The following is a 16,358-nucleotide window of genomic DNA, read 5'->3' as shown; positions in this document are numbered from 1 at the left end:
TTCATTAAAATATTCATAAATTTTATATAGTAACAAAGTACAATAAATTTCCTTCCATTTAATGTAATCATATCACATCAAAAAATAATTTTAATATCTTATCTTACTAATAATAATATTAATCATTAACTAATAAATATGTAACTATAAATAAAAGATAATTAAATAAATTTATTTAAACAATATATTTTATATACTACATTTTATATTTTTTCAAATACAATATACAATAATATATAAAATGTATGATAACATACACATATAATTAAATTCTATACCTGGTTTATATGCATTATTTTTGCTATTTATTTATTATTCATTCATACTATTAGTAATCGTCCTGATTAGAATGCAATACAAATTAGCAAGTAAACTTTATTATATTCTTTTTATAATAATCTTGTTGACAATACTTTAAGAATCTTGTGCAGTGCTGTTAATAAATATATATGTAATGTTTGCTTAATATAGTAAATGTTTAATCACATATTCTATAATTAAATTAGAATAATATTCATGAAAATAAAAAAGCTCATGTCAGGTATCTTACATTAGTGAAATATAATAAATCAGAATATGATGAAATACTAGCATTATAAAAAAGATTACAAATGCACATGTATTTATTTAATTACAATACATTTTTAAGTCTTTAACAACACTGCTTTTCTGGCACAGGTACATGTAACTTAAAAAAATACAAATTAGTTATCACAAATTTACTGTAAATAAATCGACGGTTCCATCTATACATGGCTCTTATGATATAAATATATACAAGTATCAATTGTATTTCATGTAACAATGTTATGTAAATATTAGATCTGAATCAATACAAGTTTGATTAAGTTCTACTAAAAAATGACATAAAATAATATTACATGAGATATTGCAACATATTAGAAGCATAACTGTGTATTTTCTAGTTACATGTTGTACATATATAAAATCTAGAACCAAATAAAAATATTAATTGTATTATTTATACTACACACGCATTCCTGTTGATATATTGTATAACTATAATAACAAATATAAACTGTTATATTTTAATCATATGTAAGCATTTAATGGCTTAATACTGAGAATTAATAACAGTTTACAGTTGTATTATTTTTACCTACATTTCACTACTTTCAATTGTATTATTTCAAAGTATACTACAACTTCGTTTATATTATAGACAATATTTAGGGACTCTATGCTTGAATATATATCGTGATACTTCGAAGAAATCTTTTACGTAATTTTTGCTAATAAATTAACCTCTATATTTTTATGAGAATTAGGAGTAATTCATTTAGGACTGGCTCACAAAATCAAAGTATTAGATTACTTTAGCAATGTCCGAATATAATAAAATAGTTTACTCACAGTCACTTATAACTTACAAAATAATTATAGTAATAAAAAAGAAAAAAAGATTAAATATAATTTAAACACTAAAACTATACTTTATTTTAAGCAACTTAATGAAATATTGACATTATCTATTCAGCATATCATGCTATTGACTCATTTTATAAAATAAACAAATAATTCTTAAAAGTTGATGAAACGTGTTTTCGATGCAACATTCAGATCACTTGTTTATTATGACATTAAATTGCATATTTTTTATATGCAAAAGTAACGATTTCTTATTATTGTGCCTGTTTTCAAGTCTTCTTTGAATTGTATTGAAATTATGTTCTTAAAGGAAGCAATGTAATCTTTTTTAAGTGTCCACTGAATTATTTATAATCATTTGTTCGAGATACAGTTACTAAAAAAAAAAATCTTATATTAATATACAGTTTGTTAAACAATAAATCATGATATATAAGCAGTCTTACAAAAGTTGGTGCTCTAAATACACCTGAGACATTCCTAATAAATGAAATTTTGTCCTTTAAACAGGAGTTTAATCAAGAGTATATTCTTACAAAATCTAAATGAATTAATAGGAAATAATACTTAATTCATTCATTATTTAGATAACTCGTTTGTGATTCCATTGTTCAAGGAATGAAAACGTATAATATTTAGCAAAGTTTGTCATACTCATGTTGAGGGACCTTTTTTTCTTTTGCTGCTTTGTATTTGTTTGTAAGATTTTTTATTTCCAAGTCCTAATAGATCATATATAATGAATTAAAAAACGTAGATATATAAAATATAGATAAAAGTAGAGTTATATAAATAAGAAAAATTTGAGAAATATCTTACGTTTTAATTGAGCCCCTCGGGACCGTGTCACACGTGGCGAAACCTTCGCTAAAGAAAGTGTTGTCAAGGAATTTTTCTTTTTTAATTGAACTATTTGTTCCATAGCTGGTGTCATCCACTTTGTTTTAAGATCTCTGTTTAAAAAAAGAATTATTTTACACTGTTATTGTATATAATTTAAATATACTCACTCTAATGTTTTTGGTAAAGATTTATGTCGAAATGCGCCTGATTGTTTCTCTTTCATTCTCTGAATTACGCTTAACATGGCATATGTAGGTAAGGATGGAGGAGGTGGAGATGGAGGTGGTGTAAGTGGCGAAGGTGGAGTTTGTAGACTAATTTTTGCGAGCTTATCAGGATGAAGCGCTAGCACTGCTTCCCAACAAAATTCTTTTCGTTCAACTGGATATTTAGGTTGTGTATTTCGAGTTATGCGTATCTAAAAATAATAATGCATATTGTTTTATTATGAAATAAGATTTAATACTAATAAAGAATGTAAAAGTATACCTCGCCATTTACAGGTCTACAAGGTTTCCTTTCTCGTAAGTACGGTCGTTTGAAAGACATGGGATAAGAAATATTTTCATTAGATTCTCTTAAAGGGTGCAAACATGTAGGAACATCATTTTTTTGCCTAGAACCAGACTGAAATAAACTACGTAGATAGGAATAGTTAGGTTTAGTTTCAAATCCCAATTCAGTAATATATTTCATATACTCCATAATGGCAGCTGGTAAAAAATATTAATTATTAATATTTAATTTTAAAAATCTGTTAAATATATCAGTCATGAATATTTTTAAAGTAGCAATTTCTCTAATCAAAGTAGAATGGGTTTACATTATTTTTCATATTTGAGTAAAATTAAATTTAAAAATATTTGAAATATTGATATACAAAATACAATAACTTACCAGGTGGTTCTTTTTTATAAGGAAAACATTTATGCATAAATAATGATAAATTTGAAAGTAAAATTTCTTTTTGTGCATGGACTTCTTCTGGATCCATTGCTGATGTTACACTATTATCTTCCTTTTCCCAAGGTAATTTACCACACAACCATTGTAGTATATTGTACCCTAATGTTTCTAAATCTCCTCTTCTTGAGTGTGCTACAGTAATATCAATTTGTAATAAACTAAAGTGTAATTATGTTGTAAAAAATGAAATACACATAACAAATTTATAAAACTCACTTCCATGATGTGCATCTCTTGATGTGAATTCTAATGTTCCTTCATGAGCTCTTCTTTCATCATGAACAAATGGCTTATGTACACCTGCGCTTGTACGGAAACGATAAGCCAAACCATAATCAACCAAATAAGCTTGAAATTTTTTTGTTGTTATATCTTCTGCACTTAAAGACAACAAAATATTTGATCCTTTAACATCTGCATGAGCATATCCTTGACTGTGAATATATTCAAGTGCATCTAACTATAAAAATGTGAAAAATAATAAAATTACAAAATTATTAACTAATTTCTAAATTTTCTATTTTTATAGTAAAGTACCATTTGAACAGCTAGCCTGTTAACAAGTTTAATTGGTAATTTTCTCCCATTTGATATAAACAATTTTCCAATATCAATGCCATATCTTGGAATTACTAAAAATCTATACTTTTGCCCTCGATATATGTGAGAACCAGATCCCTCATATGTTGGAACACCTATTCGTCTTTTTCCTTGTGATTTGCACCAGGTATCAACTAAAATTCATAATAATGGAGATATATATGAAACATAGATTATATATGTTATATACAACTAAGTTACTTACTCATATGTTTACGAGCTGCTCTTATATAAAAATTCATTTCAACAAATAGTGGACCGTTATTATGTGGTTCAATTTTTATCACATACTTTGCATCTTGTCCAATTGGAGCATTAATGTCATTTGATGCTGTAATGCAAAATTTTTAAATTTAATATTAATAGCAACAGATAATGAAATAGTGAATACAACATTTAAATAATTTATTAAAATATGTTTCTGTTTGTTTGATCGCGGTTGGCACTAATTTTATTTCAATCAAACGGTATTTGAGTAAGGAATACTACCTAAGTATATATCACCAAATCCACCGTATCCTATTGCATGTCCTAGTTTCCATTTGTTTTGAGTAATATCTGTTAATATCTCCCCAGCTGGCAATTGATCAGGTAATTTGCAACCTAATGCTGCTACTCTTTTAACAGATATTTCTTCACCTCGTCTTGGTGCCATTATCGCTATATAGTTATTTATATAAAATTCAACATTCTATTAACTTGTACACTATACTATGATGGAAATATTAACTATTTATTAAGAATAAAAGATTGGACAATATTATAGTTTATTATAAATTCTATATAATTTCACAAGAAAATTCTTCTATACATAAAATTATAAAATGATCATATAGCTGCAAATAATTGCTTTTTATATGAATTAAAACATTATATAAAATAAATTATATTTTAACCTATATTTAAATTTTATATTATGTGCTATGAATACACTAGTAGAAATGTTCAATATAAATAAGATATAAAGAATAAGTATAATCTGGTTGAATTCAATGAGTTTATATATAAATACATAATCCTTTTGATTATTTTTTGATTATGTATACACATTGTTAACTATACAAAAGAAAAGTTATATATTTATGTACAGAAACATATAAAAATATTATTTTTATATATATTTAAACTGGATAGAAGATTTTAATATATGTTATGAAATTACAACATGAAAATCTTTAAACTTTTACACCAAAATAATAATACATTTTATTCAAATTAATATTTGAATATGTATAACCTATACTGTAAACAATTCCATTTTGTATTATAAATGTAATTAAATTTATCTTATTTATTCCTTTAATTAAATGAAATAATAATTTGATAGATAGATATGCATTACTATATAATAATTAATTTTATAATTCAATACTACAGTACAATAGGAGTGATGAAAAAAGTAGAAATGTGTTTTCTATATTTTTGTACAACAGTCGTCACTGATGCAGTAGAAAATGCATTATTTAAATACTACCTAATAAGGTTTCTAATAAATACAAATTACGTAAATATTATCATAAAAATTGTCTTCGCTTTTTCTAGTACTTTCCCAAGAGTTCATATATAACTCGCTACCTTGGTTTTCAAAATACTACTTCCTATTTGTGTAAATTAAACAAGAAAATATAATTTTAAGGATTCCATGTTCAACTGTCAACTAAAATAATTAACTAATAAAAAGCATGAAATACTCTTTCATTTTAGCTTGTATACCTTAGAAGACGGATTAAAGGACATCGCACAAAATCTCTTTAATTGTTTGGCACATCGGAATCTTTAATAATTTAAAGTATTTCTTTTTTGTGTTTTGAAACTCTGACTATCCTCCAAAAAGATTTCACCTAGCGTAAGAATACACCACACTGCCATTCCATGAACTAAGGAGTTTAACGGAAACCGATCAACTGAAGAGGGCGTCCTTAAATTTATATCTTCTTGACTAAGCATTTAAATAACGCTAATGTTGACAATAAAAAACCCGCTATATTATTTTACTGTCCACTACATTGTCTATTATATTTCCAATATTTTAATCTAACATGATGAGTTATGATTGTTACATAATATATTCATTTTTATTAATAGCATCCGTTTTAATAATTGATTTACTATGTTATAGATAGTTCACTTTTAAAAATGTAATGCCTAGAGAAAAGAGAATTAATGAATTTTCTTACATACATATATTTTTAAATGTATTTTCTTCTAATGTAATAATATTATCATTGGTAGCATCTGGTAGCATCTACAAGCTTAGATGACCATTGAATATTACAAATTTATATAAATTTTATCTATATAAATGAAAAATGTCAAATGTATTTTAATTAATTTCCTTAATTAATTTTGTATAAAAATGTTTATTTAAATATCTAGTAATGCTGTTCAATGTTTTCGTAATTATTTTTTACATTTTTAGTATAAAGGTTATTAAGTAAATAATGAAAAGTACGATAAAAAAAAAGAATTACAACACAATTCTAAATATTTTATAAATCTGTAAAACAATATTGTAAAGAATTATATGTAAAAATTATATAATTATAATACAATTTAATGTGTAAGCAAACCGGTTTTTCTGGCATTAATTTATTTAAACATAGATTTGTTTCATACCATTTTAATGGTGTCTCTCGTACAACAAAATATGATAATGAAAATGAAAATTGAAATTAAAATTAAAACTAAATGCTGCTCTACTGAGGAAATGATATAATTGTATACAATTTAAAATATTTAATATTAATTTATTTTGTTTTAATATGTTCTATCAAAAATTCAATAAATTACAGAGTAGAAGTCGTAAGTTGCTGCATATGTAGCTTGGTTCTTTTACGATGAGTCTTCGAACCCATGGGAAATGTAACATCAACCATAGCCTTCTAGAAGCAATCAGCGCATGAAGCCGTAATGGACGAAAAGAAGTAATTACTAGCTGACGGATTGTGAAAGTGGAAGTTTCAGTTCGTGTGTTTATTGTAATATTCCTTTAGCTTTAGAGTCCTATTAAAATGACGTAAATATTTGTTAAATGATGGTTGATGCTTTATTTCTATTTTCAAATATATTATGTAAGTACAGTATTGGTTCTTTGTTAAGATCATTTTAATGGTTAGAATACCAAAGCATCCATTAGAGTCTTCTCTGATATCTATAACTGTTACTATGAAAAACATGTTTTCACACAGCAAACTTACATGTTGAGTAATGTTTATATGTCTATGCATAGTTCAAATATTTGTTTTGTAATATTGATTACTAGAGTATTAAATTCATACTTATATTTTATTATATCTCAAGAAAGTGTGCTTAAGAAGATTGTTATGTATCAAAGGTTATTTAATGTCAATTTTTTAAATATTTCAAGTACAATATGATTAAAATATGTTTTTGTAACTACATAATACAATTTATAGACATTAGATTTTATTTATTTGCAATCATTAAATTTTTATTTTTAAAATCTAATAATTGTAAGTATGGATTATAATAATATATATATATATCAGTATTAATAAAAGTTCTATGTTGAAATAAAACTATATCTTTTATATATTACTTCCACTAAATAACTGTATTACATATTTTAGTGAGAACACTGCCATAGTATTATTTAAAATAAGAAATGTCTTACCCTGGTCAGCCCCCAATGGGAATACCAGGCATGCCACCAATGCCTTACATGGTTGGTGCACCTCCACCAATTATTGGTGGTGTAATGCCTATGGCACATGTAAGTAAATATAAAATTAAATATTCTAAAATTTGGGCATGTTTGTTTTGTATGCTGTTGTTAAATTTATGATCTCCTGTTACCAGTCGTTTGCACTTGCTGTCAATAAAATTTTCAATGGTTTCAATAAAGAAACTAATTATTTTATTAACTAAAACTCTAATACAAAGTAATGTAACTTAATATAATTTCTTTGTTAGATTAATCTCCTAATATTTTAATGTGTCATTTTTCTTATTTATTTTAAATGATAACGATTATATATTAAATAATTAAAATAATAATTAAAAATTGATATATTATTTAATTTGTAATAATGTAATTACTTTATATGACCTATTTGTTTTTTAAATAAAAGATAAAAAGTAATATATTCAAGTGCCAGAAATGTTAAAAGAAAAATAATAAGCATCTTTAGTTATTGTAAAAGAAAAATCAAAAGCATGTAATGTTTGACTTTATTAATTTAAACATCACTAATTATATCATAATTAAACATTTTTCTATATGTTAATGCAGTTGTTTTGTATAATGTATTAACATCCTGTATTTAAATTACACTATGAATGGAATGCATATTACTTAACTATTTATGCTATAGGATTATTGTATGAGACGTCTTCTAAAAGTTATGTTTTCTGGCACAAATTTTCATCTTAAGTTCTTTTTATTTGATATATGCATGTCTTACCTTTATAATAAAATATAATACAAGGAAAAAGGTTAACATACTATTAGGGGGAGGGGAGATTCTGGACTGCATGAGTAGAGATGTGCATTATTAAGAATACTACCATTTATAAAACATAGATGATTCCAACACCCGTATCTGCGATGCAGACCTCAGCTCCAGCTGTTCGGTATGCACGTAACCAAAATCGTCATGACAATAATCGTCGTCGTGAAAGAGAATCTGGTCCGCCAGTTACCGTATTTATTGGTAACATTATGGAAAGAGCACCTGATGTGATGATTCGACATATTTTGGGTGCATGTGGTCATGTGCTTTCATGGAAGAGAGTTCAAGCATTTGGATTTTGCGAATATGCAGGTCCTGATGCAGGTCTTAGAGCAGTTAGATTACTTCATGACATGGAAATAGGTACAAAGAAGCTTGTTGTCAAAGTTGATGCAAAAGCTAAAGTTGTTTTGGATCAGTTCAAAGGTAAATTTAAAATACTTGCAGTATTTACATACATACATATTAATCATTTATTTTGATTTGTTACTTCTTTGTGTATAATAGCAGAAAGAAGGAAAAAATTAAGAGGAGGCCAATCGCCTCTACAAGATGAAACATCAATTGAAGGAGCAGAAGGAGAAGAAGGTGAAGATTACATGGATGAGGGTATGAGAGTAGTGGATGCAGATGCACTAGCACGTATTAATCAAATTATAGCTGAACATGCCGCTGATTTAGAAATGGCTCAAGCTGCTCCTGGTAGTGTACTAATTCTATTCATAGTAATGTATTGAATTAAATTGGAGAACTAACAAATATTCTTTAATTATATGTTATAGAAGAACATCAAATAAAAATGGTTGCTAAATCTTTGAACCTGGATGATGCAGAAATAGAAGAAAGTAAAAGAGACTTGATTACACGAGAAATTGGAAAATTCAGGGAGGTTATGAAGGTAATTATTTTCATAATTATTTTAGAAATCTTGTTATGTCATTCCTACTTTTCTGCTCTTCTTTTTGGTCGGATATGATATACCAAGATATTAGAAGGTATTATGAATTGTGGTCTAATAGGATTGGGTAAAAACTTTGCAAAAGTTTAGGTATAAGAATGCTAACAATTATTGTAAAATTGTTAGTGTCGATTATGTGAATTTTTTACGAAGCATTATAAACATTATTCTATAATATATTGTAATCTTCTCTAAAAAGAATTATTTTATGCGAAAGACTATATTAACTAATTTAAATTATTTTAATGGACAATAGTGTTTGTTACACATTCTTCTCTGTATCTGATAGGCAGCATATTTAATTTCTTAAATTTTTTGCTAGAAAGAATCATATGTTTAAAGTAAAATTTTAACTGCAATATATTATATTACTATAGAGCTTTTATTTTTTTCTGCATTTAATATGTAAGTGTTATAAAGATAATATTTATCTGTTTCTGTTTTGTGCAAATGATTAAGAATATGTTTGTAATACTTTGTAGTGTTTATTCTATTATCTTTAAAAAATATGAATATTCTTTTTCGTTTTTCAAATAAAAAAATAAAATGAATCACTTTACAAATAGGAAAAAATGAAATATACTAACTTCTTTAAAAACTATATATTTAATAAAAAAAAATGTGTTTTTAAATTATAGTTGTGAAGAGTTTGTACTAAGTTTAACAAGTTTATAATACTTTTTGATTATATCAATGACTAGTCAATTCATGAATTGTGTTTAATTCATTTTTAAATGGTTGTATTGTTACTAAGTTACAATTTGTATGTGACAAATATTTAGATGTTTTTATGCTTTAAATACTATAATGAAATGCATTGTAAATATGTATTATAAACGTTTATACACGTTTTATGCATTTGATTATATCTATGTTTCATGTTAGACAACTATTGATCGAACTCGCAACATATTTATATAGAAAATTAAATGCATTTGGGCAGGCAAAAGAGGATTACAAGTGTATAGTTGTAAACTTTAGCTTTTAAGTATATTGTGATAAAGTGCGTGTGTGCTATGTTAGCTCTAAAAAATTGGAGCCGTGACTCGTTGCTATAATTATAATAACAGGCAGCGTGCGTCGCACACAGCAAACGCACACGCCTAGGAATGCTGTGTGTGGGGACCACTCTTTCACTCACTCATTGGCTCTGAAGGGAGTCAATCACAGCACATCCCTCGTATTTTCGCAGGCAGCTGCAGCCTCGTCGGTAAGTCAGAGTATATCCAACCAACAAAACATGAAAAAACAAGAAATGTGCAATATTAAGACGGGAGAATCTCGTAACTCTACAACATGCTGACATCATGTAGCCAATAAATCTGTTTCTATTGAAACTCCATTTTCTTAATTCATCGCATATAATTCTGCATTATATTAATAGCATTAATGCTATTGTATTTTGAATACAAGTTATTCCATATAATCAAATTTCTTTACCTGTTTCTATAGTTATTGTGCTAAACTGCTGACACCAATATTGTTATAAAAATGCAATGTATTTTTATATAATATGATGTTTAGTTTTAAAGAAATGACATTACAAAATCAATTCTTATAGTTCTAAAAAATGAAGAACTTGTGTAATGGTATCATAGAATGCAAGATAATAAAGGATAAAGAGTTGGAAGGCTTTAGTAATAATATTTTAAAGTAAATGCAACATTATTATTATATAGTTGAAATTGTAATAAAAAGGTTTTCTATAACACAGATGATTTTCTCATTAATTGATTCAATGGAAGTGCTGTCAATCACTATGAGGATTATATATTCTTTGAGTCAATTAGCAAAAGAATTACTTTATATGAGGTTGACATGAATAAGTTTAAAAAATAATACTAAATTAATAATTATAGATTACTATATTCCTAAAAAATTTGATTATTCAATTTTTCATTGAGTGAGACTATAAAATTAATTAAGATTGTTGTATTATTTGTTTTTTATGAAAGATAATTACAATTTATTTTTATATTTGTATTAATGTCTAGCAGTTTAGTACAGATATATAGAAGATCAGCAAAGTGCCATTCCATTTGTTTTTACACATTGTTTAGGATCGGTAAAAAATGTTATACATTGAACAAAGAAATTTGACGCTGACATATTTTATAATATATTCTTAGATAGATTATTAATAGGATCGAGACTTTCTGAATCCTACACACAATGAAATGATTTTGTCTTCACAATGGCGACTGTTCAGTTGTTGTCTTTATTTTGTGTAAACAGCTTCTGTCAGCGTCTCGATCAGACATGTAGTACCTAGGTGCGTCCTCCATTCTCCGGTACCACCACACTGACTGACCAAGTCAACTTCACACCGTGAGTAAACTCCACAACCATGAGCCAACACAACCATTCGGTTCTTGTAGTTTTGTTAGTGAACTGCCCATCTGAATACCTATGACCACTGATATTTCATGTTTCAACAGTCTGTTTTTTTCCTCATATGTGCATCTACTTTTATGCACTCAGTTACTCTATCCTTATTAGATTAAAATACTATGGGTTATTGTATGGATATTTAATTTTGAAAACTAAGAGAAAGCAGTTCATAATTTTGAATATGTTTTTTCTTATATAGCATAGTCCACTGATAGCTTTATATAGGGTTTATTAACAATGTCATAAGCAGGAAGGAATAAGCAGTGTTAGGTTTCATAATTTTTTGTCACTAGAAAGTAATATTCATTAGAGTCTATGATTTAGGACTCTCCAAGCAGTAACCCATTATTGTTATTATTATATCAAGTAAGGATGAACCATATTAATTTATTTCTAAGACGTTACGTTGATAATACGGGACGATAAGGGTGGGCAAACTATTGTGCATTTGATATCCAACAGTTTGCTGCATCAACTGCATAGCCAGAAGAAAACAAAGTTGACAGACGTGTGACAGTTTCTTGGCAAAAATGAAAGGTGTTTTGGTGGATTCCCTTCTTCGTGATGACTCCGCTTCTGATTGGTATAATACTTTCTAATAATTATTGAATATTGACAAGAAATCTAAATATCACCCCTTTCGACTCTTAGACTTATATAGCTTTAGACACTATTGATTTACAGGCACATTTGCAATGTTGTAAGTACATTGGGTGGCCTCTACAATGCGTCTGTTAGCATTAAGGTATTCTTAATTTAAGTAGAGCTTAAGAAATTTCTTATGCTTGTTTCCAAAATTTATACCTGCACTTAGGTAATTGATATGTAAACAAGATTTCGTGTAAGATGCTGCTGAGCGAGCATACTCCAGAGGAGTGAGTATACTATATTGAGATGAACAGAATTATGATACTTGATATGTGATTAATTTTTGTACAACTAGTAATCGTTCAACATTGCAATCTTTGTAATGTTAGAGATACTAAAATTAAAGTAAAATTTGTATACAAAATGTAAATGTTTAAAAAATATACAAAATGTTAAAAATATTTTTTAAAAGAATTTTCATAACGAATTAAGACTTCTTTTTGAAGTATTTATTTCAAGTAATCATTTTGTTGATACAAAGATTCGTATAATATTACTTTTTAAATAATATCGATTGTTTGTGCAAATATTTTGTATGTATCAGGGCATCTATATTTTGAATTCAAAAAAAGAAATGATAATACTGCACTGTTATAGTGTAGTGATATTTTACCACTTTTATATTCATTAACTAACTTTACACTTACAGTAACCTTTTTCTACCCTTTAATTTTTATAACTGAGGAGGATATACGATTGCTAGTTTTTGCGTTTTATTATCACAGCCTGATAAGTTTGCTTTGAGTATTTGGTCTCACCTATTTTTTTATTTTTGTTTTTTATAGAAGCAGGAGGAGGAGAAGGCTCAAGTTAAACGGAAGAAAGAAGCTGTTGAGAAAGAAGAACGGGAGAAACGTGAAAAAGAGCGACGAGACAGGCGTGATGGCAGTAACACTAAAGACGATCAAGACGGCGATCTTGGTAGTCCCACGTCTCATAAAGGTCGCAGTAGTAGTACCGGAAGTAGTAGAAGAGACAAAAGGCGGTCTAAATCTAGGTATTAACATTTAACAATTTCCCGAAAGTGTTTAAAAATTCATTAATTTACAATATAAAATTTATTGTAAGTATTTTCTATTTTTCTTAAGATCTAAGGAACGAGAGAGGGATCGTCAGAGAAGCGACAGAGATCGTGATAGAGATAGAGATCGAGAAAGAGATAGAGAAAGAGAAAGAGAAAGAGACCGTGACCGCGAAAGAGAGCGTGAAAGAGAACGTGAAAGAGATAGAGAAAGGGAAAGGGACAGGGAACGAGAAAGAGAACGTGAAAGAGAAGAAGCAAGGAAAACTGAAAGAGAAATTATGCGTGAAAGGGAGGAAGAGGAAGAGGCGAAGGAGAGGAAAAAGAACGAAAGAAGAGCGAGAGAAAAAGAAGCAGCTTATCAAGAGCGTTTGAGAGCATGGGAGACGCGGGAACGTCGCAAACAAAAGGAATATGAGAAAGAAGCGGAGAAACGCAGAGCAAAACGGGAAGCGAGAGAAAGGGAAGCAAAACGCTTGAAAGAATTTCTCGAAGACTATGATGATGAAAGAGACGACGCTAAATATTACAAAGGTAAAGAACTTTCACGTCGTCTAGAAGAGAGAGCACTGGAAGCAGAAGCTGATTCGCGGGATCGTTGTGCCGAGCGTCAAGAGCTTCAACGCCTTCGCGATAAACTTTATGCTGACGCTTCTCATCCAGATCCAGCGGCTGAGTTTGAAAGGGTAAAATGTTCCTAAATAATGTGATATTTTGGTTTGTGACTAATTACAATATTGATTTTTATTAAGATATGTAATATGTATTTATCTTTCGTTGTATGTAGACTATTCCTTCTACATGAAGATATTGCTTATTTCAGTTAAAAGCTGAACGGGAGGAACAGTATAAGCCTAAACCAGTTATCACGATAATAGATGAAGAGGATGAAAAAGTGGTGAAAAAGGAAAAAGAAGTTATGCCGCCCATAGAAACTGAACCAATTGAAAGTGATAGTGACGAATGTGTGCAATTTGATGATGTTTCTCAGTCAGAGGCACCATCTAGAACACCACCGCGGCATCACCACCATCATCGAAGACATCATCGTCATCATCAGAATCATCATCGTGATGGCGAAGAAACTGAAGAAGTTATAGAAACAGATAGAGAAAGTGTAAAGGGTACAAGATCGTCACCTTCTAATCAAACAGTAACAACACCAGTCCAGTCCATTCCACCCACATTAGATGAAGATTCTCGTATGTCTCTCGTTAGCGAACCAGAAAAAACTGGTAGTAGTGAGTAAACGATGTGATTTATTTAACTTATACAAACACTCTATTTGTGTGCCACATTTTACTTTTATTACAGGTAACTTTGTGCCATTCGCCATGGGAAGCGGAGGCAATCGTGGAGGTGATCATGGTATCGGTAATAAAACTCCTGCTAGTCCAAGCACGGCTATTAATGTTAGTACGCAACAAACGAATCAGAATAAAAAGAAAGGTCGGATCGATGTTAAAGACGTATTTAATAATGACGATGATGACGATGGTGCTAATAACGCAAAGAAGCGTAAACTAGTTCCTTTAGGTAATTAAAAAGTATAAATATATTTTTCGTTTAGATAATGTAGGATCTTACTACAATTAGTTTATTTAAAATGGATTAAACAGGTGTTGGTTAAACAGGAAACGATGGTTGTTTAACGTGAACTAAATACAATAACGTGCTATAATTAAGACAACTAAATAGTTAATTTGTAACTCTCGTCGTCACCACGGTTCCAACGCTCTCTCTCACGCGGACCACATTCTCTCGACAACGCAATTTGCACTCTCTGACTTCTCGATTCACATTCTATGACTTCTCAACTAACACTGACAGCTCGTGGCTAGGGTCACGCAGGCCTTTTCCGCGTAACTGTTCGATTGAAGGACCGACGATACATTGGCCTGTCGGCACTTAGGCTTTCTCGCGACATTGTTTATGGTTCGCCAGATATCTCTTAGGCTTCTCGTCCGCGATATTACAATAATATACGATTTTTATATGAATTCTATTCTAGACTATGGTGAGGAGAAAAAGAAAAAATCTAATGAAGAAGCTCCTAAAGCTGGAAAAGAAGAAAGTACAAAAAGTCAAGAAGAGAAAAGAAAGCACATAAAATCCCTTATTGACAAAATACCTACAGATAAAAATGCTTTGTTTGGCTATCAACTTGATTGGGCAGTAATAGATAATGTAAGATATATATTATGAATGAATATTTATGAATTAATTTTTCATCAATTTTTGTTATTTTTATAGACATTAATGGAAAAGAGGATAAGGCCGTGGATTAATAAAAAGATTATTGAATACATTGGAGAGCCTGAACCTACATTGGTAGATTTTATTTGTAGCAAAGTAATGGCCGGCAGCTCGCCTCAGGGCATACTTGATGATGTACAGATGGTAAATAATTGTTATTTTATTATTGTTTATTATTTATATAATATTTCTGTTATTGATTTTATAATATCATACGTTGTAGGTATTGGATGAAGAAGCAGAAGTTTTTGTAGTCAAAATGTGGAGGTTATTAATTTACGAAGTGGAAGCTAAAAAAATGGGCTTAGTTAAATAAATGAAATACCAATTCAAAAAAGTACTAATCGACTTAAAAATTTATACTACACATCAAATTCCTTTGGTTAAAAATTGTACTATTTAGGTTATGTACCTTAATACATGATTACTTATATATAATTTGTAGGATCTTTCACTAGACGAAAAACACAATGTTGCTCGATTGATAGGTAAACTAAATGTGTAGCAATTGAAATGTTAAATACAAATTGTAATTACGATTTATAATATTTGAGTTGTGTCTTTCCAAATTTGTTTATTCGTAGTTTTAAAGAGAGTTCTAACATGTTTATAAATGATAGATTTTTTACATTTTTCAAGAAGCTTAACGGATTTAATTTTAATGATTATATAATTTCATCATTTACAAATAATTTTTTCAAAATTTGTACATAGATACAGTAAAAACAACTGATGTTATCATATGTGTACATATATAATATATATTATTATATATTATTATTATTACTATTATTATTATTATCATCATCATCAT

At 28.4% G+C, this 16,358-nt stretch overlaps 2 protein-coding genes across 4 annotated transcripts; one reads left to right on the top strand and one right to left on the bottom strand.

Annotated features, from left to right (window-relative positions):
- Positions 1 to 1,835: 1,835 nt before the first annotated feature.
- LOC138180733 (serine/threonine-protein kinase VRK1) lies at positions 1,836 to 5,711 on the bottom strand. The gene is made up of 10 exons (XM_069114847.1): positions 5,512 to 5,711; positions 4,288 to 4,458; positions 4,004 to 4,129; positions 3,736 to 3,932; positions 3,415 to 3,658; positions 3,130 to 3,330; positions 2,722 to 2,945; positions 2,400 to 2,650; positions 2,209 to 2,342; positions 1,836 to 2,111 (listed from the first exon to the last, which is right to left on the bottom strand). The coding sequence occupies exons 2-10, from the start codon at positions 4,451 to 4,453 to the stop codon at positions 2,044 to 2,046; spliced, it is 1,611 nt and encodes a 536-aa protein (XP_068970948.1). The 5' UTR covers positions 4,454 to 4,458; positions 5,512 to 5,711; the 3' UTR covers positions 1,836 to 2,043.
- A 966-nt stretch (positions 5,712 to 6,677) lies between these two features.
- On the top strand, positions 6,678 to 16,090 carry LOC138180621 (RNA-binding protein 25). Of its 3 annotated transcripts, none has more exons than XM_069114666.1 (12): positions 6,678 to 6,869; positions 7,389 to 7,531; positions 8,372 to 8,696; positions 8,778 to 8,972; positions 9,053 to 9,168; positions 13,053 to 13,264; positions 13,356 to 13,974; positions 14,112 to 14,529; positions 14,603 to 14,824; positions 15,300 to 15,475; positions 15,542 to 15,688; positions 15,768 to 16,090. In XM_069114666.1, the coding sequence occupies exons 2-12, from the start codon at positions 7,424 to 7,426 to the stop codon at positions 15,858 to 15,860; spliced, it is 2,631 nt and encodes an 876-aa protein (XP_068970767.1). In that variant the 5' UTR covers positions 6,678 to 6,869; positions 7,389 to 7,423; the 3' UTR covers positions 15,861 to 16,090. The 3 variants fall into 3 exon arrangements, with proteins under 3 accessions (XP_068970767.1, XP_068970766.1, XP_068970765.1); XM_069114665.1 differs by having other exon boundaries at positions 8,342 to 8,696; positions 8,781 to 8,972; XM_069114664.1 differs by having other exon boundaries at positions 8,342 to 8,696.
- Positions 16,091 to 16,358: the final 268 nt, after the last annotated feature.

The sequence above is a fragment of the Bombus flavifrons genome, chromosome 6 (genome assembly GCF_040668555.2).
Source record: "Bombus flavifrons isolate JBK064 chromosome 6, iyBomFlav1_principal, whole genome shotgun sequence".
Taxonomy (NCBI): domain Eukaryota; kingdom Metazoa; phylum Arthropoda; class Insecta; order Hymenoptera; family Apidae; genus Bombus; species Bombus flavifrons.
The sequence above is the reverse complement of the archived record's forward strand: the minus strand, read 5'-3'. Positions and strand labels throughout refer to the sequence as shown.

Excerpts from the sequence above, each read along its gene's own strand:
- LOC138180621 (XM_069114664.1), top strand. The coding sequence starts at position 7,424 with ATGTCTTACCCTGGTCAGCCCCCAATGGGAATACCAGGCATGCCACCA. Across the intron at positions 7,532-8,341 it reads GTGTAATGCCTATGGCACAT|ATGATTCCAACACCCGTATC; the intron begins GTAAGTAAATAT and ends TATAAAACATAG. Across the intron at positions 8,697-8,777 it reads TGTTTTGGATCAGTTCAAAG|CAGAAAGAAGGAAAAAATTA; the intron begins GTAAATTTAAAA and ends TGTGTATAATAG.
- LOC138180733 (XM_069114847.1), bottom strand. The coding sequence starts at position 4,453 with ATGGCACCAAGACGAGGTGAAGAAATATCTGTTAAAAGAGTAGCAGCA. Across the intron at positions 4,130-4,287 it reads ATTTGGTGATATATACTTAG|CATCAAATGACATTAATGCT; the intron begins GTAGTATTCCTT and ends TTTGCATTACAG. Across the intron at positions 2,651-2,721 it reads GTAGACCTGTAAATGGCGAG|ATACGCATAACTCGAAATAC; the intron begins GTATACTTTTAC and ends TATTATTTTTAG.